This window comes from Argiope bruennichi, chromosome 1, assembly GCF_947563725.1.
Source record: "Argiope bruennichi chromosome 1, qqArgBrue1.1, whole genome shotgun sequence".
Lineage (NCBI taxonomy): Eukaryota > Metazoa > Arthropoda > Arachnida > Araneae > Araneidae > Argiope > Argiope bruennichi.
The window spans coordinates 17,047,207-17,075,029 of NC_079151.1; the positions used below are offsets into that span (position 1 = coordinate 17,047,207).

General features: G+C 28.3%; 1 protein-coding gene across 1 annotated transcript in view; it reads left to right on the forward strand.

The window, feature by feature from the left end:
- The window catches only part of LOC129962625 (neuromedin-K receptor-like), a 92,717-nt gene that overhangs the window by 19,490 nt on the left and 45,404 nt on the right, over positions 1-27,823 (forward strand). The window contains exon 2 of the mRNA XM_056076478.1: positions 25,294-25,394. Coding sequence (XP_055932453.1) covers positions 25,294-25,394 — 101 coding nt within the window. The remainder of the gene's footprint in view (positions 1-25,293; positions 25,395-27,823) is intronic.

Below are 27,823 nucleotides of genomic sequence, written 5' to 3' on the forward strand. Positions count from 1 at the left end.
CATATTTGTTGAGAAATCAACCATGGATTTACTCGATATATTACTTCCTCTATCTCCACACCTTCTATTTCACATTGTGAAACTTTAAAATCACCACCTTGAGATTCTTCTTTCAGTGCCACGTTTTTTTATGCCTTGTGGTCATTTCCTTGTTTTCTTCTACACTTGACATCAAGTCACAAATTATTGTTACTAATCAGCTTTTTCATTTGAAACTATTAACTATGTTTGTTACATAGTAGAATTTTTAAAAGTATAAGTTGCGAATTCAGCATAAAATAATAAACATTATTGGTAGGATTGGATACTACCGAGGCTCTAGACTTCATTTCACTTCCACTTTAATAATAAATTATTCAAACTGTATGAACAGTACAGGTTTTTATTACATTAAAGACTTGTTCCTATTTACTCCATGATGAAAACTTTCCTGAGAATCCAGTACTGTATCTCAGGAGAAAATCGAAAAATGAAAATTGAATCTTACTAGTAACCGTTGTATGCATAACTTAGCAATTTACTTTGCAAATAACGGATGTAAGGAACGAATAAGGACACGTAGAAAAGTTTCGGTTTCACTTATTTTAATACGGCTGCAGCTAAAGTAAATAAAGGCTCGAAAATTTCAATGAAAAAGAGAAAGTATTTATTATCTTCTTCTAAAGCGCCTTAAAGAAAGTAAGTATTTACCAGATCACTAAGTCTTTACCGGTGCGTCCTGAAATCACTATTCCCAATTAATTATTCATTTTTTCCCAGTTACCTCAATTGATCCTACATCAAGAAATGTATAAAAAATGGATTGCAAGATTCCATCCTTACAAACCTGACTCCGTGAAATTTAAATAAAACCTCATATGTTAAATTTAAATCAAAAAGTAAAAACAAAGCAAATCCAGCTGCTAATGAAGTAGATTATTATTAATAATTGCCATTTAAAAATACGATGAGTAGTAACAATAATCAATTATTATTAATTCGTGATTCAGTTGTTAACATAACTAAATTATCAAATAATCCATAGAATATACCAAAAAGCAAAGAAAGGTCTGAAGGTTGATGGGCAACATAATCATACATGCGTGCTTTTGTTTTACATTTTTTGTTAAAAACTAGTTTCTATACTATTTAGTTATTTGATTTAAAAACTGTTTAATGTACAAAATCATTCATTTTTAACACATTTTCAACTGATTTTATCCATTATAATCTGAAAAGGATCAATAGTTTATGAAAAATATGGATTATAATATTTAATGCGAATACAAATATCGAAAATATTTCAAGGCTCTTTAAGTGATTTCTGGAGTATTTCTCCCCTACCATTCAGAGGAAACGTCAAAAATTCCAGGAATCAGCTAATAATCATTCTAAGATTTTCCGTAGCTGGTTTTCACGTCAGAGCCATTGTTAGAGTGATTCTTAGAAGCATAAGCTAAAAATAATTGTCCGAGATCTTAAGGCAATTAAACACTTTTGAACAACTTGTTTACCTGACATTTTCTTCTATATTATTTCTTCCTCGCATTCCAAGGAATTCATTGATTCCAGGAACTGCGAAGTATTTTATTGTTTCCTTTAATGGTATTTAAGCTGCTTTGAATGAATAGAAAAATTTCAAAAGAGTGGCAAGAACGACAATAAACATTTTTTTGAATAGATAGAGATTTAAGAGACAATTAGTTACATCTTTTTCTCGTATGTCTTAAGATAGTTGTTGACCCGATTTGTTATTCCAAATGGAGAGGAAATAATTAAGTTTGTTATTTTATCTAAGTTTATGTAAACAGTAAACATTAAGATGATTGGAAATAATCTAGATTCTTTTTTTATTATTTGTGTCGCAAACGTAACGCAAACATGCACGTTTCAATTTTTATTTAACCTTTCACTTAGAACTGAAATAACTTTTGATCTGTTGCAAATAAAACAGTGAACTTTTTTTTAACTCCAAAGAAAGTGAACAAGAAATTTAGAGTATCATGCTAGCTTAATGAGAACCTTTAGAAATCAAACAATTGCCAGAAACAAATATATATCTTTCTTACACTAAAAATGAAACAATTATGGCATTTGTGAATGAAATAAATATATGCGAATTCTTCTGGTCAACAACATCTCCCCCCACATGGGAGGATGAAGCGTTATGTGTGCAGAAATTGACATTTTGGCTTATTTTTGAAATTATCCTCATGGTAGAATACAGACAGTCATTTCAGAAACCAGCATTCCGAAAACAATAGAGACAATATTTCAGCATAACAACTGCAATCCCTGCAGTATTCGAGGAGTTCATGGACTGTTAAATCTGTTTCTATGGACAATCACACGACAGACAAACAGAATTTTACAACTGAGTCTTACTTTAGATATTTGATTCTTTTCTAAGAAATATAATTTGAACAGTTGAATTTCACTTTAATCGGGAAAGAAGCCTAAATCTTCAAAACGATCGCCTTTGGAACGGTAAAAATCGATTTGCATTCAAGAAGTTCATCATCAGTAGCAATTTTCATACTATAAATATATGGTGTAACATTTTTAGAAACTCTTCTGCGTAGTTGAGTTTTATACAATAATTATTGATATATTCTATTAGTTTTAATTGGCATTATATCTGAAGTAAAGGATGAATTACTTCTGGCAATAGTTGTAGAATTTTGTCAACGAAGTCAAAAATCCCAAATGAATCGCATATATGCATTTTTTAAAAGAATTTAACTTTGTATAAATGACGAAAAATGCATCCTCACTTTCTGATTTTGCCCCTTTAATAATCTTTTGTAATTTGTATATTATTTCTGAAAATCACTCTGAAAAGTTCATTCAAATATTGGTGAGGGATGGAAAAAGGGTCTATGTCAATAAATTTACGTTTAATTGCTGAGAAGCATTAAATTTTGTGTCCTTATAGATGAATGTAAGAAAAAAAACATTTCACTCTTTGGCCTTTTTTCGCTAAAGGAGTAGCGTAAAAATTTATTTTTTGCAATTTTTTGTTATTTGCCTCTACAGCAGGCAAAGTATTTTCATGAACCTCATATGATGAAATTCTGAAACTGGAAGTATATGTATACTTCCAGTTTCAGTGCAATATTTCTGGAAATAAATCCTCGTATTACTTTTTTGGGATTCCCTGAATTACGAAACTTTCTTTTAGGGTGACTGCAAAATCCTCCATTTTACGTTATTATAACAATACCTTCATTTCTTTATAAACGTCTTACACTTTGCATCAAAATACTGAAAATGCTGTCTATGGAAAGCAGTTTATGGATTTCGTGTTTATTGAAGCAATAGTTATGAAATACGGTTATGCAAAATTGAGTCATTTAATTCCGTTACTTAACAGAATATTGCTTTTACAATAATTTTGAAGGAATGCAGTTTTAGATTTTCTTAACATTAGATTATAATCTTCTTAAATTTTTCAAAATTACTTTCATAAAGAGCTCCGATTTCCGATTTACTACTGAAAAATGTTTACAATTGTCCTAGGAAAAATGAAAGCAGCTGCAATCTGTTGAGCAAAATTTTCTTATAATTCAATAATCCATTTTGATAAATACAACTTTTGGAAGTTGATAAAAAAGCGAATAAAATGCATACGTTTTCAATTTCCTAAATTTGTATTTTTTGTTTTTTTAAGAATTTCACTTACTTTCTTGTGATCAGAGGCCATTTCTTTTTTTTTTTTCAGAAATTGAGCTATGAGGCTATATAAAAATTTAATTTTTCTAACTCTATTATTACCTTCTATAAAAGCCACAGTATTTTTATATTTTATTGTACCTTCTGTGATGAAACTCTGAAACTGTCCTACTTGTATGCCTAATTGTATCAGTTAAATGCTTGTTTTACTTTTTTAAATACTTATTATTTTCAATAAATTTTAATTTCCTTATAATTGCAATGACATGTATTAATGCATGAAAATTGAAAATTTTCTCTAGCATTTCCTTTCTGAGTTTGGCCACATTTCTAAAATATAAATCAATGATCTTTTAAAATTTATCTCAAAATATATCACTCTTTTAAGTTTTTCGACTAAGAAGTTATGCATACATGGGGATAGAGGGGTTTAAAATCCTAAACTGAATCATTGATGTTATTTAATAGCAACATAAATATGCTGAATGTTATTTAAATGCCATAAAGTCCGAGTTAGTACTGTATATTTCTTTTATTTTACACGGCAGTCACTGAATTGTAATATGTGTGTTCACTCTTTATGAATGTCAAATTAGTTTGTGGGAGATAACTTTTTATGTGCACAAAGTGCTAATTATTCAAATTTAAATATAATTTACGAATAATGCAATTTTTTTTTTATATGTGCATGCATGTAATAATTGTTCAAAGATATTATTTCAAGTATTTAATTATTTCTATTTTATGGTTAATTGAAAGATGAATTTAACTATTCTGATATTTAATTACTTTTAACATATAAATTATTAAATAAATAATTTATTTTTTAATTTAAATTATTCGTAGGAAAAAATTTTACATTTACATTTGAAATTAACATTAAATTAACATTTTTAATAAACATTTTTAAAACAATCTAATATTAATATATCCCTGTTCATTGCTTTCTTTCTGTTTTCAATTTAATTTCTTGATTTTTTTATTGCCATTATTAATTAAAATTTACTAAAATTTAAAATGATAAAAATCGTGATATCGATTATATTATATTACACCATTCATACTTTATCGCCAATTTAAGTATGAATGGTGAACCGGCTAGTGGCATAATATGAAGTAAATTTGGTTGGTGAAATTTATTAAAAAATAGCTCTTAATTCATTAAAATTCACAAATTTATTATGAAGATTCCATTGACCATTATATATTTTTAGAAAAATTAAGAAAGAAATTTTATGATATTTGTAGAAATAAGATTTTTCAAAAATAAGAAGTAACTTGATGTTATCCATTAAATAATTAAATTATTAGAAGTTTAAGACCATAAACTTATTTTTACTGCAATTGCTCCCTTCGGTTTCGACTAAAAGTAATTAAGTCTTTTCTCAGGAAACAAACAAAAAAAAAATGAATATTATAAAAAATATCAGCATTTAAGTTTATTTAATGAATTTTCGAAAGACGGAACAGGATCATTTTTTCACGTAGCTTTTTTTTCGTCCTAAGTGAAAAAAATTGTGTAACTCTAATGGAATGTATTTGCATTTCTTACAGACAATTTTTAAATATTTATCTAACACATATTTACAACTTAGAATTAATTTGCATTTTTATCCAACCATAAATTTTTCTCTAATTTTTTTGCAAACTTATAAAAAAAATTTCATTTTTCTTTATTTTATTTTGATCACGGTTTAGATAAACATTTATTAAATGGACTTGGTTTATTTATTTTTAATCCTTTCGAAAAAGTATCTAAAATGCTTATTTATCAGGGTAATTTATGCTCGAGCGAGTTGTTGATTTGCCAAGCAGTATCTTTAAAAAGTGTCTCTTATTTCTTCTTTTTTTTTTACTTTAATTCGAAACATCTCATTTTTTCAAAGTGCACTGCGCCATTGACTTTTAAAAAACTGTTTTTTGCTCAAATATCTTATATTCTAATTCATTCTTTCGAAGAATATCTACATTTATGAAAGGCTGAATAGAAGTTCATCGTTTTTAATTACCTTGTCATGCATTTTTATTTAAATTGAAATGTTTCATGTTCCCAAGGATGGAATTTTGCTCTTTTCTTAGAGAACTAGAGATCTGAAATTTCGAACACTTGTAAATTCTCGATGACAAAAACTGTTAACATATTTTCAGAACTTAATTATCAATTAATCAATTAATTTCATTAAATTTTAATTTCGCTTGATGTTTAATAGCGAACTTGAGAAACAATGGATATCAATATTCTATATAATAATGAATTATAAGCTGAAAGCTAGAAAAATAAGAACTAATTAAAATAAAATATTTCTAATTTTTAATTTGCTGATCAAAATCAGCGTCTAATAAATTTATTTGTAATGTGTGAAGTTAGTTAAAATACTTAATAAAATACTTAGTTAAAATACTTTGTTAATACTTAGTTAAAATACTTTGAGAATGGGACTATTTGTCTTTGAAACAAAACACGGCCTTATGGTTTTCAACTACAGTCACACCATGAAGGTACAGATGGTGACATCCTATCTATAAATTTAGGGATGATATCAAATGCAGAGAATTTGATGGCTCCACAGTGTGGGGGAGTTTTTGGTGGACTTGGTGAAATCGGATATCGAAACCACATTCCTGAGCGTGAATCTGAGACTCAACAGGCCAGAGCAACTTCCAAAGATTCAGAGATTAGAGGCTTAAATATGAAAATTAGCAAGCTAATCTGCAACGCCTTTCGAGCTTTAGCGATAACATTTATGCCAAAATTTTAAACCTGTATCAAATTTTTAGTGAAAACCATAGATGAGAAGATTTGTTTTAATCTACTGGATGTTTTTAAAATCAAGGGAAAAATTATGTAAAGTAATGAATGCTGATTGATTTTTTGTAATGTAATATATAGACAAAAGAGGAAATTTGACGCGATAAAGGGACATAGAACTGGAACCTTATTTGTTACCTTACAGAACTCATTTAAAAGAATTCTTCTCGGAAATGTCTAGAATAATTGCGCAAAATTGCTCCCACCAGCAACAGCACGCGCTGTGAAATGTTAAAGGAGTGCTTGGTTTACATTTTTTGATAAATTCTAATGAGAATATCATCATCCAAATGTAATTTGAAACGGCATGTCTTGTGAAAATATCCGCACGTTTAAATTGCGCTCCTATTGCTTCATTCACGCTTCAAAAGTTTGTATTAATATTTTGATTAATTATTGTAAGCACTGATGTGGTGAAAATCTTGCTTTATATAGGTATAAGGCTCACTCTTTTGTTCCCAAAAATGTTTATTTTGGTGAAATATCAATTCCCAACGTTTTTTCGGCTTGTTTATATACGCACACTAACTCAAATACGAGGTTATGTTATTGTAATTACTTGCAAGAAACTATTCTAAGCTTTATTTTAATATTTTCTTTACAAAATCTTATGTAGATATCTTTAATAAAGATTTAAGCTTTAATAATTAATTTGTACCTCTCTAAAAATATTGTTTATGAGAAAATTTTGAGTGGGACCGTATACAGGAGGATAAACATTCCACGTTTTCCTAATTACGTTAATTAAAACCGTAGCTTTCAATGCTCACATCAAGCCGCGGGGCAATTAGTCTGAAATGACAGCCCATGGCCACTATGTAAAAGTTACTTCCACTACTCTAGTTTTCTTCGCTTAAACATAATTTTTCAGTATAATAGCTTGCATTAAGATAAATCGTTGCACAGAGGCTAACTTATCTTTATGATACCTTAAGCATCTTCGTGGTAAGTTTACTTTGTCTTTTTATTAGCTTTATACGCTCCTCAATTTGTATAAGACTCATCACCATTCCGCTTACAGAAAATGCTATATATTTGCAAAAATGCCAGACTGTTCGCGTTACAGAATATTTTCTTATGTAAATTTTGTGGTTCAAATATATATTATTATATTTGAACCATATATATTATATAATTTTGTATTCGTAAACTTAACTTGTTTGATTAAAGATGGAATTTTATAATCGACAGCTAGCTTTCAAATTTTATGTAGTTGAGTTTTCTCGATAATAATGCATTAGTTTAATATTTCTAGAACATAATTATCAATGAATCGATTCATTTACTTACATTTTTATTCTAAGTAATGATATATTCCGCATCCGTAGTTCCTACATGATTTCTGATAGTAATTCTGATCCTGAGAAAGAATGGGTTATAAGATTCCATAATAATATTTATAATAACGAATTGTACATTAGCAGTTAAAAGCAAACAAATTAGTTAAAATAGTTAAACAAATTAAATTAGTTAGTTTAATTAGTTTTTTAGTACACAAATAAAAATGTACTTCTAAATACTATTTTTATTAAATTTATTTTAGTTTCATTTTGGTTAAATAAGAGTCACTAGTACTCGCTCATTTGTATCATTTTTCAGAGAGGCATTTTATGCTAATATTTTCTTTTAAACTTAAATTTGACTCTTTTTTTTATCTTGTATTTATTGGTAAAGTTTAAAATAAGGTAGAAAAATCTATTCCAGAGTATTTTTATTCTTCATTATGAATAAAATATTTAATAATTACTTAAAGCGATAAAAAGTATCAATTACGATCAATTTTTAAAATTTTTAATCTAACATGAAATTCTCTTCATTCTATTAAGTACTTTTATAATATTATATGAAAAAATAGAGAGATAAAATGTTGTAATAGCTGATTAGATGGAGATAATAAATTCTATGATTCTCTAATTTTTTCAAACAGGTTTTTCAGTTTTTTTTTTATTGTGACGATATCAGCAGGTAGCATTACTTATACAAGCCCGAACGAACCAAATTTTATAAAACAACTTCTCCTAACAATTATAAAATGTATTATGTTTTATTTCCTTGGCACCCTAGATTTTATAAATTACTTCTTTTTCAAATATGGGAAAAATGAAATTGAAGTATAAAAAGTTCAATATTCTTTGATTTAGGTGTAATCAGTTTTGGATAATTAAAATATTCTGTTGCTATATCCATCTTATCCAAAATCATTTTATCATGTATATTTTTTTTCATAATTCTTTACCGATTCAGTTTTTATAAATTAGAAATGGCTGCGACGATTGATGCGAGTGTAAACCATATTTATGGATCGGTTACTCTCGTATCGATATAATATTTCTAATCTCGAAGGCAGCAAAACTTATAAATTTAAATGAACCTCGTTGCATAATTAAACATACGGTGTTCATCTATAGAACGATGAACGATGATGTTCATCTTGAAAAGTTTGATTTCGGGAAATTCGTTTAGAATTCCATTACATTAATCCCCCCCCCCTAGGCTTTCAGAAAAAATCTTATCATATATAGATTGTTATTCTTCAATATTTGGCGAGAAATCATAGAATAATGATGGGGATCGGATTTTATTCCATGAGTCAATGATGTTTCAGTGGGTACTGTGAAAGTCATAGCCAACATTGGAATCATTTCAAACATTGGATTCATTCTTCTTGAAATCCCCGAAGTTCATAGATGATTGTGTATAGTTGTTTTCCGATGTTTCTTATCATATACAGAGTGTTTCTGAACTCTTCATACAAATTTAGAGGGAAGGTAGAATGCATCAATTGAAAGAAGAATCATATAAGAAAGGATGTCACAAATGCTGTCATCAAACGATAAAGAGACATAAAGACAAAGCCAGGGCACAATACAAAAAGCAGTATTAACGGCTTTATTACATAAAAAAACAGTACAATAGTTAGAAGTATCAGAAGAGGTGTTCGGAATACCACCTATCGGCTTTCATGCACGATTGATACTTATACTGGATGGATTGGCGAACATTTTCAAAAATCGAATATAGTCTAACTCAGTATTTTTTAAACGATTTATAATCATCTTTCAGGCGTCGATTACAATAAGAAGCCCGCGGTGAGATCGCTTACAACTCCATGTATTCATTTGGGACTCTGCTTTTCTATGTGATTTTGAAATAAATAGTTTATAAGTGAAGTTCAACAACTCCTCTAGAGTATTCACTAAAGTCCTCCTACACCACTTCAACATGAGAACCATTGCCACAAATTAATATCTAGGTGCAGTAAAGTGACAATAAACTACAGGGTGAGAACGGTTCAAGCGCCACCTGACATCAAATAACATAGATATCTTTCCTTTACCGTAAAGGTCGAAGATATCATTTTGAAATGTGAAGAGAAAATGTCATTTTAGAATTGTATATTATAGAACGTCTATAGTTTAAAATGAAAAGGGACTTTACACATAATATTACTAAGAACAGAGCATGTAAATTTCGCATTTGTTTGGTCTCGATTCTCCAAAAACTGTGACATAATATAATGCGATAGCAGGTGAAAAGATAATCATTTTACATTAAATACCGAGATGTGCATTATAGCTAATGCCGAGCATTTGGAACACTGAAAATAAAAGAATCTGAAAAAAACCAATTATTCTATTTTATTTTTAACGCGTTTCTGGCGAAAAAATGACGGAAATCACAATCAAACAAAATGCTGTTTTATTCGTTTCTTTCTTAACATTATTTCACTCAGGCCGTCTTTCCGTGCTAAACAAAAGATTCTTCACAATTTTGTAACTCACATCTAACACGTATCTTGTGCCGTTTATCAAATGAAATTTATTTTCATTGTTTTCCACCAGATGACGCATTAATTGATCTCACTTTATGGCGCATGTTCGCTGTACTTGGTTTCTAGCAAAAATGTCGCCCTTTTCAAGTTAATGAGGGTTACAAGGACTTTAATAAACATTTGGTATATGCTATCGCTTATACATCCAATGGTTCAAAAAAACTTGATTCTTCGTAAAAGACAGCCGTTCATTCTTTACTGTTATTGCCGAGCGAACGCCTACATTTTTCACATACCAGTCAACATTTAGTGCAACATAGGTTCTGTGACAATTCGTCTGCTTTGGAATTTCATATGAAAACATTCGCTCTCTTTCGTCTTCGACACAATTCATATGATTTTCTCTTTCGGTGTGTTCCCAGAATTCTTTGATTTTCAATACTGTTATTGAATCCAAATTTCTTCAAAAGGCTTTATGTAAAATTCCAGCGAACAATTCTAACAATATAGTGAACAGTTTTTGTATTTTTAGGCCACATTTCCGATTTCTATGTAAAAACTTCGTAAAAATTTATAATTCAAATATTTTTTTGAATATTTGTGAAAGCATATTTTTTTTCTCTATACTAGACCTTTTTTCAAACATTCTTAATCAAAAACAAATGACCGGATGGGTAAACCTTTCATTATATATATTCGTTGATATATATATGTATACATATAATAAAGTTAACTAGGCTTGATTTGGGTATAGCGCCAAAAGTTTAACAATGACTCAAAAATCTTGCAAATTCCAAGAGTTTTAGTGTTGAAACCATAGACTTTTCTTTGAAATTTTGGCCTTTTTATCAAAGTATAAAAGCAAGATAACTTTACGCTGTTTCACCATCGTTCTCATATTTTTGTTTAATTCCCAAATAGTGAACAAAATGTATGTTAAATTTCAAGCAGATATTTTTAATAATTTTTAAACAATTGTGTTCTAATAATGAAAATTTATTTATAAACGAGCTTGATGCTTATGTTTTTATTTTACAACTAAATGAAAAACTTTTTTTTTCAAAATTTTCTAAATTTGTTGGCTATTTTTTATTTTTCTCGAATTTAATTAATTTTTATTCAAATTTTTTTATTGTGGTATTTTTTTGTCGCGTTTTTCACTCGGACGAGTACTTATTGCGTTCAGCTATGCTGCTGGAACAAGATATTTTTAATATTTCTTTTGTCAATTGACATGAAAATACATATTAATTAACTTGGGTAAACCTTTATCAATTAATATTAGACATAAGAACTTTCAAAGGCTTTATATGTATCAGTAGAAAATCAAAATATTTCAGTGATTCAGAATTATTTAAATTTATAACAATGTTGTCAGAAATGAAGAAAAGATTCCAAAATAATATTTAATATATGAATAGCATTTAATAATTAATTACGAAAGAGAAAAAATATCGATAATTTTAAAATAATACAAATGAAAACAATAAAAAGCTTATTTTTTGTACTATTTATAGTTTTCTTTTCAGTTGTTAGGTTCTATTAAAATGCATTTAATTCAGTTATAATTATCATTATTTAATTTCTATGTTTGTTTTGATTTAAAAACAGTTTTTAGAATGTATAGAAGCAAATTTTCAATTTTTTAAAAATAAATTTTAGCTGTTAAAAATGTATTTCCGAAATGGAAGTATACCTTAAAACCGACAGTCTGATTTTGAAGATACACTAATCAATGCGCAGTTTATTTTTTCTCTATGTTGCATCTCGTAAATTAATCTTCTAGCAAGGAGGATAAAATCGCTTTCCTTAGGGCGCAGTTATTTTTGGGATTTAACATCAGAATTGATCAATAAATCCCAGATGATTTTTTTTTCACCTCTCCATGAAACTGCATTTCTACTTTTCCTAGATTCGATTAAAAATAAATCCACACGCATAAAGCCATTTTAGTTCATTTAGAAGGATACGAAGAGTCAATAATTTATGTAAACGATTTTCTGCTCTTTATAAATGATGGCTCTGGCTAATTAACTGTAAGCAAACATTTTAGGCTTTTGATAGACTTTGATAAGTTTTTAGGCATTGAATGATAATTTTTTTTAGATAGGTTGGATTTCGACCTTCTGGAATCGATTTTTATTATAAAGAATGAGTGCAATTTTGAGTGAAGAATACATAAAAGTCGAATGTCTTTAGCCATATAAAAATTCACACTGAATTGGATAGAAATAAAGCATACCTATGAATGCTATAATTAAATTATTTTGCTAATTAATTAATATGAATTATAATTATCCTAATTTTTCTATGTGTGCCTTTCCGGTGATACGGCAAATATATATGCGGTATTCCAGTTTCTGTTACAGTCGTGATGGAATATCTAGTAGGAATGTCCAGATGGAAGTCCAGTAGTTTATACCACGCCACCACACCGTTATTTGAGGCGCATTCACTTTTGCACTCATACGAATTGTTAATTTGTCGGGACTTGGTGAACGAATTTTTTCAAGCATTTCAGTTTTAGCGTATGTTTTTCCTGGGCTCGATTTCTTATATAAGTACTCATTATCCTGAAATCCTCCTTATCGTCCTGCATGGTGGACGTCATTTTGATAATGGCGTCACCGAGCATTTTATTTTAGTGGCCTCTAGTGGGGATTACTTTACTGTCGATGGTTAAATTTCCTATAATTATAGCTTCAGAATGAAATCGTTTCATCTAACAAAATTATTTACAGAATTTGTTCCGTCCTGTTCTTTATGTCCCATTCAATCTGAATCAACCTGTATATAAAAACAGAAAACGTAGGAGATCCTCGAACTCTTGCAGCAAAAAAGAAACAAGGAAATGATATTATCGGTGTTTTATTGCACAAATGCCGTATTGGACCCTGTGATAGCTAAATCAGTGTTAAAATAATGAAATTTTAAACTTTTTCTTTACTTAATAAACATTATATCAAGTAATAACGTGTTTTATCTTTAGGCATTCGATAATAGAGCCAATTGGACAATGAGTCTCCGAATTTGGCAAAGAACATACATAGAATAACAATTTTTTGGATATTTTTTTCCTTTGAGATTTTAACTAACTAAAATTTGAAAGAATTTTTTTCTTCCCCCGATAACTTTAGGAAATATTTTTGTAAAAATACTCCACAAAATTCATTTTAAAATTCGGAAACCGTAATATTATTGTCATTGAACATTTGTTTTTAACAAATTATTAAAAACATTTTCTATATAATTTTCAACTAATTATGTAACTGTAAAACAGGGGGAGTTGCCACCACAGCACTTTTTTGCATACTCTCCAATAAAGGTCCCTTAGCTTCCGCATAAAATTGTAGACTTTGGGTAAGGCCGAAAATATTTTGCATTGATGAGCGAAAATTTCGAAATATGGATTTTTTGCTTGAAGGCAACATCTTCATTGAATTTTGAGATTATATATTTCGAACACCATTTTTTTTTACCGAAATTTGACACGGAACTACAGCCGTAGTTCCAAGATCACATACAAAATTTCATCAATTTACATTCATTTACGTTAATTTACATTCATTTTCATTAATTTACATTCATTTTCATTAATTTACATTCATTTACGTTTATGAATTATGTTTACATACATGTAAAAGTGCAAAATGACTATTTTTGATAAATTTTGTTCAAAATTTGGTAATAATGCTAGACTTGAATACCTAGACTAGATGCTAAACTTGAATACCAAATTTCATTTACCTAGTAGATATTATCGAGTAGTATGCTTGCAGCTAGCGAGCTTACTTGTACTCGTACAGTCAGATACTCAAACTTCCTGTATATGGAGTTCTTTCAGATTTCTACAGAAATGTACCAAATTTAATCATAAATTCATAAACCAAATTTTCAATCATCTCTCTAAAAGCCTTCCTGAGTTATCGTGTTGAAGACGGTAGACAGACTGACAGACATACAAACATAGTATGAAAAATATGTTTTTTCAAACTCAGAGAGCTTTGAAATGTGAGGATTCGTCAGAATCACCCGTTCAAAGATTTTGACGATTACAATCGATACTTCATAAACGAAAAAGTGAAAAAAAAAGTTAATAGCTGATAAAAAGAAAATCCAGCTTAGAATTTAAATTTATTCATTTCCCATCCAAACCTCTCAAGAAGTGCTTATAAATGCAATCGATTTCGATGATATGAACTGGCATCAAATACCCGGAAGGGAGAATGTAAACAGGAAAAGGGTAACTATTAGAAATAGAGCAAATACTGAAGGGCATTTGATATTCCCAATATTATTTCTTTTTTAATTCAGTTGCAAAATTTCCATTAACGAAAATCAAATTTTGCAGTGTCGAGCACTTCTTTAGTCTAAAATGTACGGATATTTTCCAGAATCTGTGTTTCTCATTAATATTCCTAAAGAACTGCAATTATTTTATAAATAATCCTTTCCGCTGCTATTCTGATTAAAAGTACTTTTAAAAATTGAGACTTTTTTTTACTGTTCAAGGGTTAATAAAGAAAACGGAAAAGAAGATTTAATTTATAACAAAGAAAGTGAAAATGTAAATTGTAAAGAAATGAAGTTTAAAGATATGTAATTTTCTTGGAAAATCGAGTAACTAGAATGAATATTTTAAAAAATGTTTTATGCTATGAATTTGTGCACAGTACATTATAAAAAACTTAATAAAATGAAAAACAATATTTAAAAGGACACTTTATTTTATTAATGTGATTAGTAATTATTAAAAAAATTTTTAAATCCGAAAATTGCAGAAATTTTTTAGCATTGAATTTTTTTCATTATACAGTAGACTCCCGATTATCCGTGAGCGGGTTATCCGCGGTGCGGATTATCCGCGCCTTCAGCACAAAGTTTTTTTTTTTTTTGACTGATTTTTTCAAAAAGGTGCAGTTTTACAGTTATGCTTTTGTAATTACATAATACATTACAGTATTAAAACAGTACATATGTATTAATTTTTATGTGTATCCTCGACGCGTCTCGTAAGTACAAAGTACTTTTCTGTTTTCATTAACAAAATGCATTTTAGGTTAGTTTTGAGTGATATACTAAAATATTAAGCGTTAGTTAAACATTTCCTGCTGTTTATTTTACGTTTTATTGTACATAAAGCGATTTTTCAAAGTTGGAATGACTGTTTTCTTTTTTGCTATACCCGTTTTTAGCTTTTTTCGGATTCTCCGCGGCGGCCGCGCCACCCAATTCCGCGGATAATCGAGAATGTACTGTATTTATTTATATTTATTCCTTGTATTATTATTTTTTCATTATTATTATTCATTATATTATTATTTCATTATATTATTCATTATATTATTATTTCATTATATTATTCATTATTCATTATTATATATACATTATATTACTTATTTCATTATTAAAATAAACATTTATTTTATTTTTGTATTAGTTTTTAATACATATAATTCATCCACAGTTCTACTTGTGTTTATTTGTTGAATATGGATGCAAGGTAAAACTAAATACACATATATTAAATATTCAAATGATTAAGAAATTTCAAAAACCTTAACTCTAATAAATAGTAATTAATTAATTATTAATGCAAAAGTTTACGATAAATGAGTTTTATAATTCGATGCGTATATGTAAAGAATGTTTCGAATTGCAATAAGAGACTTGAGAAGATAAATTTAGTCTTGAGTGAAATCTTACGTTTCTAGGTCAATATTGCACGCTTTAAGGCATTGATTTTTTTTAAGAGATTAAAAATTTTAAGATTATTGAAATGTTTTATTATTATTTGTATCAGTAACTTCCTTGGTATAGCATTTAATGTAACAAAACGTGTAGACGTTTTAATATCAATTGCATTCAAAAACAGAATTGCAATTATTGCAAAATTCAGAAAACTTTAAAATATATAATTCTAAGCAACTAATTACAACATGATCTAAATGGAATACCAACACGCATAAAAAAACTATAAATTTAAAAAATATTTTTTTGATTGTGCTTATTTTTTTTTCAGATTTTGAGACCCGCATTTGCCTACACTACTTCGCAATATTCAATATTTCTTGAAGCTATAATCAAATATTCGAAATTCATTACTTGAAATTTGAGCACAACAATAATCATAAACAGGGAAAAACATTTGTTTGAATTCAAGATACTACAAAGCTAAAATAAGGGTAAAACAAAAAGAGAAAAATCTGTATTTTAATCTATATGATATCTGATCTAAGCTTGAAGGCATTACTGAACCGTTAAAAAGTATGAGAACTGTTGAACCGTTTTAAAAGGTATAAGTTTGATGCTGGTAGATAATATTTAGGAAAATTCAATAAAAATTGAAGTTTGCCGACCGAAATAAAATTTTATTCAGTCAGCCGTAATTAAATAAACATTTATTAAAAGCTTATGACAGAGAATCAACGGCTTTAAAAGTTTCGAAAAGGTAAATTATGCAAGAAAATTAAGTAAAATAATAAAAAAATTGTGGCGATTAAAAAAAACACGTTTGAAGGTAAATAACTACGTGTACACATTAAAAGGCGTTTATACTATGAAATAAATGCAAAGATGCAAATGCTCGAAGAAGACGACTTTAATATTGGTAAAAGCACAGGAAAGATAGATTTAATTGTGCATTAAATTAAGTTTGACATGACAGCAAAAAAAAATAGCAACTGCCACCTATTAGATTTAATTTAATTTTGAAAAATTGCTTATCATTAGAGAATTTTTCTTTCGGAATAGTATCTCCGAGAAGTCAATTCTTTGAATTTTGAGATGGACCGAAAATAAGGGATTTTTTTTAGTGATATGCTTATTGAAGTGACGGCGCAAAAGAAATGTGGCAAAATTTTACGTTAAGCAAAGTTAATTCTTCAAAATCTTAAGAAGTATGTATAACGAATTGGTTTTCGAATCCATCGAGAGTTGTAGAATTATATAAAGATTAAAAAACAGAAATTCACCTTTAGATATATAGATTATTATAAATTTAAATTTATAAAATTTTAAAATCAAATTCTTTCAAATTTCATCTAATACATTGTCTTTTATTTGAATAAAAGTTAAATTTAAAAAATTGATTAATTAGTGACAAAGTCTTGAAAGTATTAAAACAGTATATTGACATCGATAGTGCATAAATATATAAGGTTTCAAAACTCTAATAAAACAAATCAAGATAACAAACGAGTTTTAGATGAAAAAAGAATATTAGAAACAAAATTTCATTAATTTTTGGCTTATCTACTGGTTAAAATATTGGATGAATACTGTCAGAGATGGTAGAGATATATGAGCTGTTTATAAGAAAGTGGGGCCAAGTCCCTTTTTGAAAAAAATGGAGATAACATTAGTGTAGATAAAACTTGTTATTATCTTTCTTATGCGTAAACAATTTAAAATTTTAAAAAATGGGATTCTAGTATTTTGGAAATGGAAGATTTAGCTCTTAAAAATATTGAAAATCTGTTTATTTTGAAAGTATTTTAAGTCCATCTTTGTTTGAAATTATTTTTGACCGAATATATTACAGCAAAATTTAGCTCTGGTTGCTGTATGGTGAAGCCAATGTGGCCGTTTGATATCATGTCTGAAATCTAGGATGTTTCTATCTATCTATCTATCTTTGATAATGAAAATCGTTGGTTGTACAGTGTTTCATAAATAATAAAAAGCATATCTTAATTTTGTGTTTTTTGATAATAATACAGCATCATGCGTGTATCTCTGATCAGATCTGCCTCTAATTAGGTCAGCATCAGATTTGCATCAAAATATAACTGCATCAAGTTAGACCCGCATCTAATTATATCTTAATCAGGACTGCATCTAATTAAGCCCGCAAAAGACCCGCATTTATTTAGATCTGCAAGTAACTAGATATCTTTAAATCTACATCTATTAAGGCCCGCATCAGATCTGCATCAAATTAGATCCGCTTCTAAATAGAACTGAATCTAATTAGGCCTGCATGTAGTCTGCATCTAATTAGGTACCCATCTGATCTAAATATGATTAGATCCATATCTAAATAGATCTGCATCAGGTATGCATCTAATTAGGCCCTCATCAGACCTACATCTAATTTGGCCGGCATCAGTTCCTCATCTAATAAGGCCCGTTTCCAAATAGATCTGCATCTAATTAGATCTGAATCAGGTCTGTCTCTAATTAGACCCTCATCAGACCTGCATCTCAATAGAACTACATCTAATTAGGCCCGAACCTAATCAGATCTGAATCAAGCCTGCATCTAATTAGATCCGAATCTAAATAGAAATGCATCTAGTTAGATCTGAATCCGGTCTGCATCTGATTAGGCCGGAATCAGATCTACATATAATTATAACTGCATGTAACTAGATCTATTTTGATCTGCATTTAATTAGGCCCGTATCAGATCTATCTTCTAATTAGATCCGCATCTCAATAGAACTGCATCTAATTAGGCCTGCAACAAGTCTGCATCAAATTAGGCTTGCATCAGATCTGCATTAATTAGATCAATATGAGCCGTTTATTTTGAAAGTGGGGCAAGTCCGTTTCTGAAAAAAAATTGAGATAATGGCAGTATAGATAGAACTTGTTATGATCTTTTTAATGCGTAAACAATTTAAAGGGGGAAAAAAATCAGATTCTAGTATTTTGGAGACGGTAGTTTTAGCTTGACAATCTGTTTTATTTGAAAGTGCAGCAAGTCCATCGTAATTTGAAATTATTTTTGACCGAATATATTACGGCAAAATTTAGCCCCGGGTGCTGTATGGTGAAGCAAATGTGGCGGTGTGATATCATGTCTGAAATCGAGGGTGTTTCTTTCTCTCTATCCATCTTTGATATATAAATTAAATATAAATTCGATCGATGCTTTTTCTTTATCCATTTTGTATTCCATGTAACATAAAAAATAGGTTTCTTTTTACAGAAAATGTAAGAATTTTAAGCCTCATGAGCAAAATTCTTGACAATATTATAAATTCTTAGAAAAAAAAAAAAAAAAAGAGGACACGAATTATTTTCTTCCGTAAAAGAAGCAGAATATTGCTTCTTCCGTATTCTGCTTCTTTTCCTATTTCTACTTGCTTTTGCTTTCACTTCAGACTTTCATAAAGTTCTGGCGACAAGTTAAAATAATAAGATTGGATATGTGAGTAACGATTTTACATCATAAAATGATTCTCAGTTAATACATTTTATGATATCTATAATTTTCTTATTATTGATTATTGTTATATATTGAAATATTCATATAGTCGTTATTTTTTAAACTGGCATATGGAAAAAAAAATATTTGAAGCTAATCATTTGTTGTTTAAATGTAAAAAAAATAACACACCCACCCACCCACCTACACACACACACATATGTATCTTTAATTAATTAATTAATATATCAATCTCTCTCTCTATATATATGTAACATTATTTTGATTGAATTAGAGTGCAGGTTTGAAGACATAGACGACACGTTGTATTTTTAATTTTGTTTTATTCTCTCTTTAATATCCATCTAAACAATTTATTTACAACACAAAATTTTATTACGACACAAAAGCAGAAGTAAGAAATAAGCAAAAGGGGAAGGGGCGGAACAAATGATCACTAGTCTTATATAACATGAGATTTCCGGTCACGCGCCAATACAATACATGTGTTGACCTTGAGAAGGGCAACGGGAGTATTTTTTCACTCGATACGTAGCACTGATGGCGCATTATTTTTACAAAGGGATTAATTAAACTGAAAGTGGAGTTAGATCACGAAATAAGAGAATATTTTTAGAATGAAGTCACCATGGGCCAAACCAAGATAAAATCTTGGAAAGTAACAAATTGAAATTAGAATAAAAAAATATATATATACTAGCCGCCTTTGGCGACCAGCCGGTACGCCAATCTTAATGCTCGTTAAAATTTTAATAATTAACTATTTTATGTAATTCCTAATTTAATAGCTTCATCATTAAAATATTTTAAAACTTCAAATTTCAATTCACTCAGAATATTAAAAAGGCCTTCAGTCATAACGTAATCTGTATCTCTCCAATTTTCTGTTAGCTCCCGTAGAATTTATGCTTTAAATTTTAAATTAAAGTGGAAATGATTAATCTGCAATTAATATAATAATATTTTTTACTGAAACAAAGCATTTTTTTTTGTAATATGCTTACTGAAAACAGAGTCACTGAGCATTTAAACCTTATGGACACTAAAGAATATCTTTCTTAATTTATGTAATATCTCAAGAATTTGTCAACAAAATTTTTTCAGATTCATCTTGCGCAGGTATATTAATTAACAATGTTTAATTTTAAATGCCTCAAACACTAAGAAAATAAACAGAATCGTTTAAAATAATCGGTCGAAAACATGTAAAAAAAATTACTTAAAAAACGATGAACTTTAACTAACATAAATACAATTTAATTACAAAAGCATACAACTAACCTAAAAATAATTTAAATCGAGTTCGCTTCCGTTGAAATGTAAACAATCATAATACAATGCGCATGCGTGAATTTTCAACTCCAATTACGGTAACGCACATATGTGAATTTTTCTACGCCAGTTGGGGTAACGCTATGTAGATTAGAAATTTTTAATTTCCTTTAATCTGTTTTATTTTAATTCAAAAGTACTTCAGAATGAATCTGAAAGATCGATTCATTAACAATGTTTAATTTTAAATGCATAAAACATTAAGAAAATAAACAGAATCGTTTGAAATAATCGGCCGAAAAATTTTAGCCCTAGCCTCATTGCTGTTGGAAAAAAAAACAACCCTGAAGCCTTACTCATTTGGAGGTGGGGAAAATGAAAGGATTTTTTTGGCGGGAAAGTTAGTTTTTAATTAATAATTAAAATTTTAATTAAAAATTCAAAAAAAGGGCTATCCTATCTTTTAAGTTAGATCAAACTGCACACGGTGTGCAAATTTGATTAAAATCGGTTAAGTAGTTTAGGAGTCCATCGCGAACAAACAACGTGACACGTAATATATATATATATATATATATATATATATATATATATATATATATATATATATATATATATATATATATATATATATATATATATATATATATAAGTGTGTGTATGTGTATGTATCTTTAATCAATTTATTAATGTATCTATCCATCTATATAGATAAATAGATCACAGATACTCAATTCTTCATTCTCTGGTGGGGGGCGTTAAAAGCATTTATAATAAACTTTTATCAGCGTGATATGTTCTTTACATTAACAAAAATTTGAAAATAAATGGAAGTTGAAGCTACATAGTATAATCTTTAAAGTAATCTGGTAGTTTTTTTTTCACTTAAAGGATTCCATTAAACATATTAGCTTCAATCGAGTAGCGTCTCAAATTTAAGTAACAAAATTTCTTTCTTTCATTTAAAAAGAAACACTTCTCTTCTCAACTATGCTAATGCAACTGTGATCAAATTGTTGTTTCGGATGGAAGACATATCGTGTTACCAATATATAATTTGAAAAATTCTATAATCCGTACTTTAAAAATTGTTTATATTGTTCCATATGCCTAGTGACCTTGCCTTGTTATTAAAAAAAATGGTAAAATAAATATTTATACTGATAAAATTTTTCTTTGAGTTTAATACAACGTTCTGGGTTTTCTCCGTAGTCACGAATAAAAATATTTAGACGTGAAATATGAATTCCATTTTCTTTATTTCTCTTCCAATTTCAAAATTCCCCTTACTCTCACAAATATTTGGAAATTTCCATTTCATCCATTGCTTGTACGAAGACGAATTTTATCAATATTATCTTTTATATTTCTCATCTTTCTTAAATATATCTAGCGGAAAAGAATAATATCTAGCTATATATCTAGAGTGAAAGTCGAAATGAAGCAAGAAATTTTGGGTTGATAAAAAAAGTACCAAAGATATTCAACCAGGCATCAATTTACATGTAATATATGATAAAAAAAGTAATTTCTCTTTGTTCTAATAAAACAAATTGACATATTTAAAGTTAATTGAAAACACCATTTTCCTCAAAATTTTCTACAAAATCATATTCACTTTTTGCCGTTTTCTCTTTCTTTTCTTGGTTCGTTCATTTTAAAAATGGATATCTTCCTTTATTTGCTAAACGTATTTTTTTTAATTTGTCCAAATACATCTCATATAGCCATTTATGTCCAAATTCGGTATTATCTATTAGGATTCTATGAGGTTCGGTTATGCTTCAGCTCTGTATAGACCATTTGCATATTATGATGTGCACATGTTATGTCAATACGATTCATTGGTTATAATTAAAATGAATCCTTTATTATTAATTTTTGTTAAATAGACTGTTTGAATGAATAATTCAGGAGAGTTAATCACGAAGTTGTTAGGAATAATTTCTGATAATGAATAGTAACAATATTCAATGTGCACAATTCAAGAATTATATTAGAAATATAATTTATTTACAGTTTATTTTGTCAGTTTAAGGGGTTTATTTAATAAATAAATAATGAATATACCTAATAAACAACAATCATCATCATTATAAAAAAAATTTGTTTTATTAAATTTCGTCTCTATTAAAACTATTAATATATGATCATATTGCATATTAAAATTACGTTTATAGTTTGAATTTCGATCTTTTATCTTAACTAATTATGTTGATTAAAATTCACGATTTATTATTGATATCTATCGATAAATGTGATTATTATGCTTTAATAATTATATTCATCAAAAGAAATACGAGCTGCAATGGGGTAATTGCAAGGTCTAAAGATCTGTTATCTAAGGGTAAAGATCTGTTATGTATGTGGGATCGATGAACGGTAATTCTGACGTTATAGCCTCCACATTATTAGTGTGATGCGGAATCCTGGAGAACGGGGTGCCGCTTCATGTGTCGTACTCGTCATCTTATGAGGGGGGAGGGGTCGAAATTATGAAATTTGTCCCAAATTAGTCCAAGTGCCAATTTCAAACTGGGTATAATATATTTAAACTGAACTAAACCAAAAGACGTGGTTAGTATTAATAATGATTGCCCATTATTGGTCTATTATAGATTTTTTTTAAAAATTAATTCTAATATGAAGCTTTTTTCCCATAAAACTGTACAAATCTCTTAAATCATTGTTTCATTTGGTGAAAATGAATGATTCAGGAAATATGATGATTAAATTTGATTAAGGAAAAATATTGAATTCATGTTTCGGGCTTTCGTGCAGAGAGTTAGCAATATGTAAAACATTGAATCTAGTTACAATTATAAGAAAATCATCAGATTTTGACTGACATATGATATTTCTTTTTCTAGTTGAATTTAAAAATTCCTAAAACTAGTTTTGGAATTATTTCTGAATATTCATCTCTTTTCCGTGTGTGTATAACTAAAAAAAGTAACGAATGAACGATTTTCCCCATCAAACATAAGTATCAAATTTAAGATCAAAATCGATCGTGGGTCGATGTTATTTTTACGAAATATATTTCGATTTTATGCATTGTACTTTAAAATTACGCTGGCAAGAGCCAGAGTAGCAAGGATGCTTGCTAGTCACGTCGTAAAAAAGGATTGCAAATATTTTTAGTCATACTATTCCATTGCAATTCAATTTGGATGGAAATTTTATACGAATTTTTAGTTATTGCATTTATTGACTCGCGGTAACATGTCGTCCATAGAAAATATTCAGTGCAATCTCACTGTGGTCTAGTTTTTTTAAAAAAATATTATAGAAATCGTAGAAAAATAAATTAAAAACTTAACTGAAATTATTAAATAATGCTCTGAATTTTTGCATGGTTTAAAGTATACGATAAATACGGTAAATTTAACAAAATGACGATATCAGAAATAGATTTTGTCATAAGTCCTTACATAAGAGTATTTTAGTATCTTGTAAAAGTATCTTTACCATTGTCAGTTAAAAATATTTTGGATCAATAATTTTTTTTTCTTTCCCCATCAAGAGTCATGTTTTTATGTGAATGAAGACTGTTATATACCAGAATGTGGAGGGGGGAAACTCCCGTTTTTTTTATTTGTAATTTCACTTTAAGACAATTCACTTTATGTTTCCACTTAATTGTATTATTTACATTTTTGGGGAGAGCCATGCATTAATAGAATGAATTCGGAATTTTCTAGTTATTTATAACCAACCGGTGGAAGTGCAATAAATTATTCTAATGTGATTCTGTGAAAATAATCTTGTGATTTTATATGACAAAATTAATCCAATTTTATTTGTGACTACTTACCTTTAGCGTTCAGCTGGTTTGCCAAAAATATTAGTTGTGATTGATTTCAAGGAAATCCCTTGTGCATAACGTAATGCTCGATTCTATTCTCCTAGAAATTCACACGTTTTTAGAGACCAAATTGTGACAGACATCAAAGCTGTGCCGTTTTCTATATGACCACAAAGCCTCATTTTTTCTGTCCTCGTGTGTATATGAAATATCACATGATCCCATTAAATACAATCCTTCTTTCTTAGTTCAGAACAATGAAAGAAAATCATGCGATACAATATTTTATGAAACACTGAAAACGGTTTCTGTTTAATTGATTAAATAAATATTAGGTGAGACTTTGGAGTTTTTTCCAAGATAACTTTCGAAAATATTCGTTTATAAAAATAGTTTTTACACCTTTAAAATTCAAAAAATTATCTTTTCAATGATAATAACGAAGTTGATATAAAACTTAATAATCTAAATTTAATATATTTTAAATATATTTTTTAAAATATTTTCATTACTTTAAATTTATAATTAAAATTTCAAAAAAGTTGCTCGAACGTGAGCACTTCAGAATACAAGAATACATCCATAATGAATTTGGTAACTTTTAAATCAAGCAATCTGTGCTGTACCTCGCCAGTACACACACACACACGAACGCGCTCGTTAGTAAAATTCTCGTTCGATAATTTGTCACGCTTCTTAAGCAAATATTTTATGATCCGAGAAGTTCTGAAATTACTTTTTGATCCCATACTGCCATGTACAGTTTAAAAATATTAAATAAATTCGCACTGATCGTTATTTTGCAGGTTATTCACATGTTGTTCATCGTGGTGGCTCTCTTCGGTATCTGCTGGCTTCCGCTGCAGCTTTACAATTTTATCCAAGAGGTCATGCCTCAGATCAACTCGTAAGTCGTATTTTTCTTACTTACTCTGCTTCTTTCAAATGATGCTTTTTGCTTTGAACGATGCTTTGCCCCATTCGCACAGAATAACGAGTAATACTCCTGATATATTATTCAAGTCAAAATGCATAGAAAAGAGACTATTAGACTTGTGCACATGTCGAGTTATTTTGCATGCAAGTTGGCCCTGTGCCTTCGCCCTAGTGTGTGTAGCGATTGATTTTAAACTTACAAAATTATTTATCTTGTGCTAAATATAGATAAGCGTAATGATGATCTTAAAGATTTGAATGATAATGACAGGGATGATTTTAGTTTTTTACAAAGGCGATATAACATGTTAGATATTTATCTCATGAAGATTCTGATTGTAAAAAAATGTAGATGATACATCAAAGGTGAAAAGAATTCTAATGAACTGAATTGGTTTCCTGCCGAAATGTATCAAAATTAAGCAAGGTATTCTTTTATATTTCTCATTTTTTTCATATATATTATATCTGCCTATCTATACATATTTTTATAATCAGGTTTCAAATGTCTGTTCCCTGAATACTTCGTCAGTATACCGTCATAAAATTATTTATACCTTGTCATATATATACTCACACCTTGACATATTATAATTGCATCATAATATATACAAAATGAATGCTGCACGAATGGGTTAAAAATCTATTTCTTACAGAGTTTTCATTACATATAAATTTTTAACTGTAATTATTACTTCTATTAGATGAATTCCTTATAATAATTCTTATCGGTACACTGATTCCCATGATACGTTTTTCTTAAATTGAAATCACCAATCGATATGGTGAGAGGAAGTAAAAAGTCTGAGGCGAATTCAGAGATGGAATCTAGCTCTAAGGATTTGGAAAAATGGAGGAGATTTAAAATTTTCATTTTTTTATTTCTTCACTTACGATTCAAGCAATATCATTCAAACTATGTCTATTGTATCGAATTATAATGAGCAATATTTTTAGGAGCTGAAAAGGATTTTTAACCCTAATTTTTTTAAGCATAATATTTATTGCATAATAGTTTTATTTTGAGATTCATTAAAGAATATTATTTTCCAACAATCTTTAGATAATAAAATCAGTTTCCTATCCATAAAATTAATTTTTTCCCCTTAACTATTCACATTTCACCATTCGGCGAATAATTTATATATGCCATTATGAAATTTCTATTTTTATAAAATTTTTATTCTCTGGAAATGGAATATGTTCAACTAAAAAGTTTCATTTCGTTTTAATTCTTTATAATGAAAAGAATATGCTTTAACATATATACTTAATTAAAAAATCTAACAAATTAAAAAATACTGCAATTTAAAGAATAATAAAATCTAAATGTATCATTGCAGAAAAAATGGAAGTAAAAATAAAAAAGAAATTGAAACAGTTTTTATTGAGAATGAAAACTAACATTTTTGAATATTTATTGTATAATTCTATAATACGACTCTTATAAAAAACAAGTTCATAAAATTTAAATATTTTTTTTAAATCATGAAATCATAGCCATTTTGCTGAAAATGCGAAGATTGAAAGCATCTTTTAACATTAATTAGATAAAAGGAGAAAAACGATATAAAAAGAAAAATACTATGAAAATTTCAAAAGTGCATATATATATATGCTGCAAAAGATTTCTTAAAAGAAGATATTATACAAAAATAAATTATTCATTAGATTAAATGTACTAAAATATTTCTACATCTTGCATTCTAAAATGATGTATATTCTTATCTCTTATGCTTCGCTTAGCACTGATTCTGAATAATTTAATAATTTATTAGTTTCATTTTGGACTTGAAATAAGACTGACTTTTAATAAGGTAATTCCTATTCTAAGAATAAATATTAAAATAATTTTAATTCAAAATTGACTTTTAAAAATATTTTCCTACATTTCTGCATTTACTTATTCAGATTTTCACACCTTCTATTAAAAATTAAAATCTTATTTACTGTTGAAGCATTTCTTATGATTAAAGTTTTCTTTGATCTTCTCACATACGAAATTATATTTCATAGAAAGAGAAAATATCATAATTGTCGAACCAAGGGAAGGAACTTTCTAAAACTTTCTCGTATATTTTCTAATAAAGAAGTTAAAGCTTTGTATTGCACTGGCATACAATAGTTATGAAAAATTAACCTTTGGAATGAATTTAACATTTTTACTGAATTTATCGCATGATTCTTGGCGAGTTTTTTAGCAATTAATCCCTGACATATGGTTAATAGTATCCGAAAATCGAATTTGTGCTTTTGTCGTGTTTTTCCAAATTTAATGAAAGTAAAATTTAACACAATATTATAATTGACATATACATATGTGGGAAAAGGCAACGACCAGCATTAATATTTGAAATATATTTATTAAGATTAAAGTACAAAGGACAAAACATTACTACA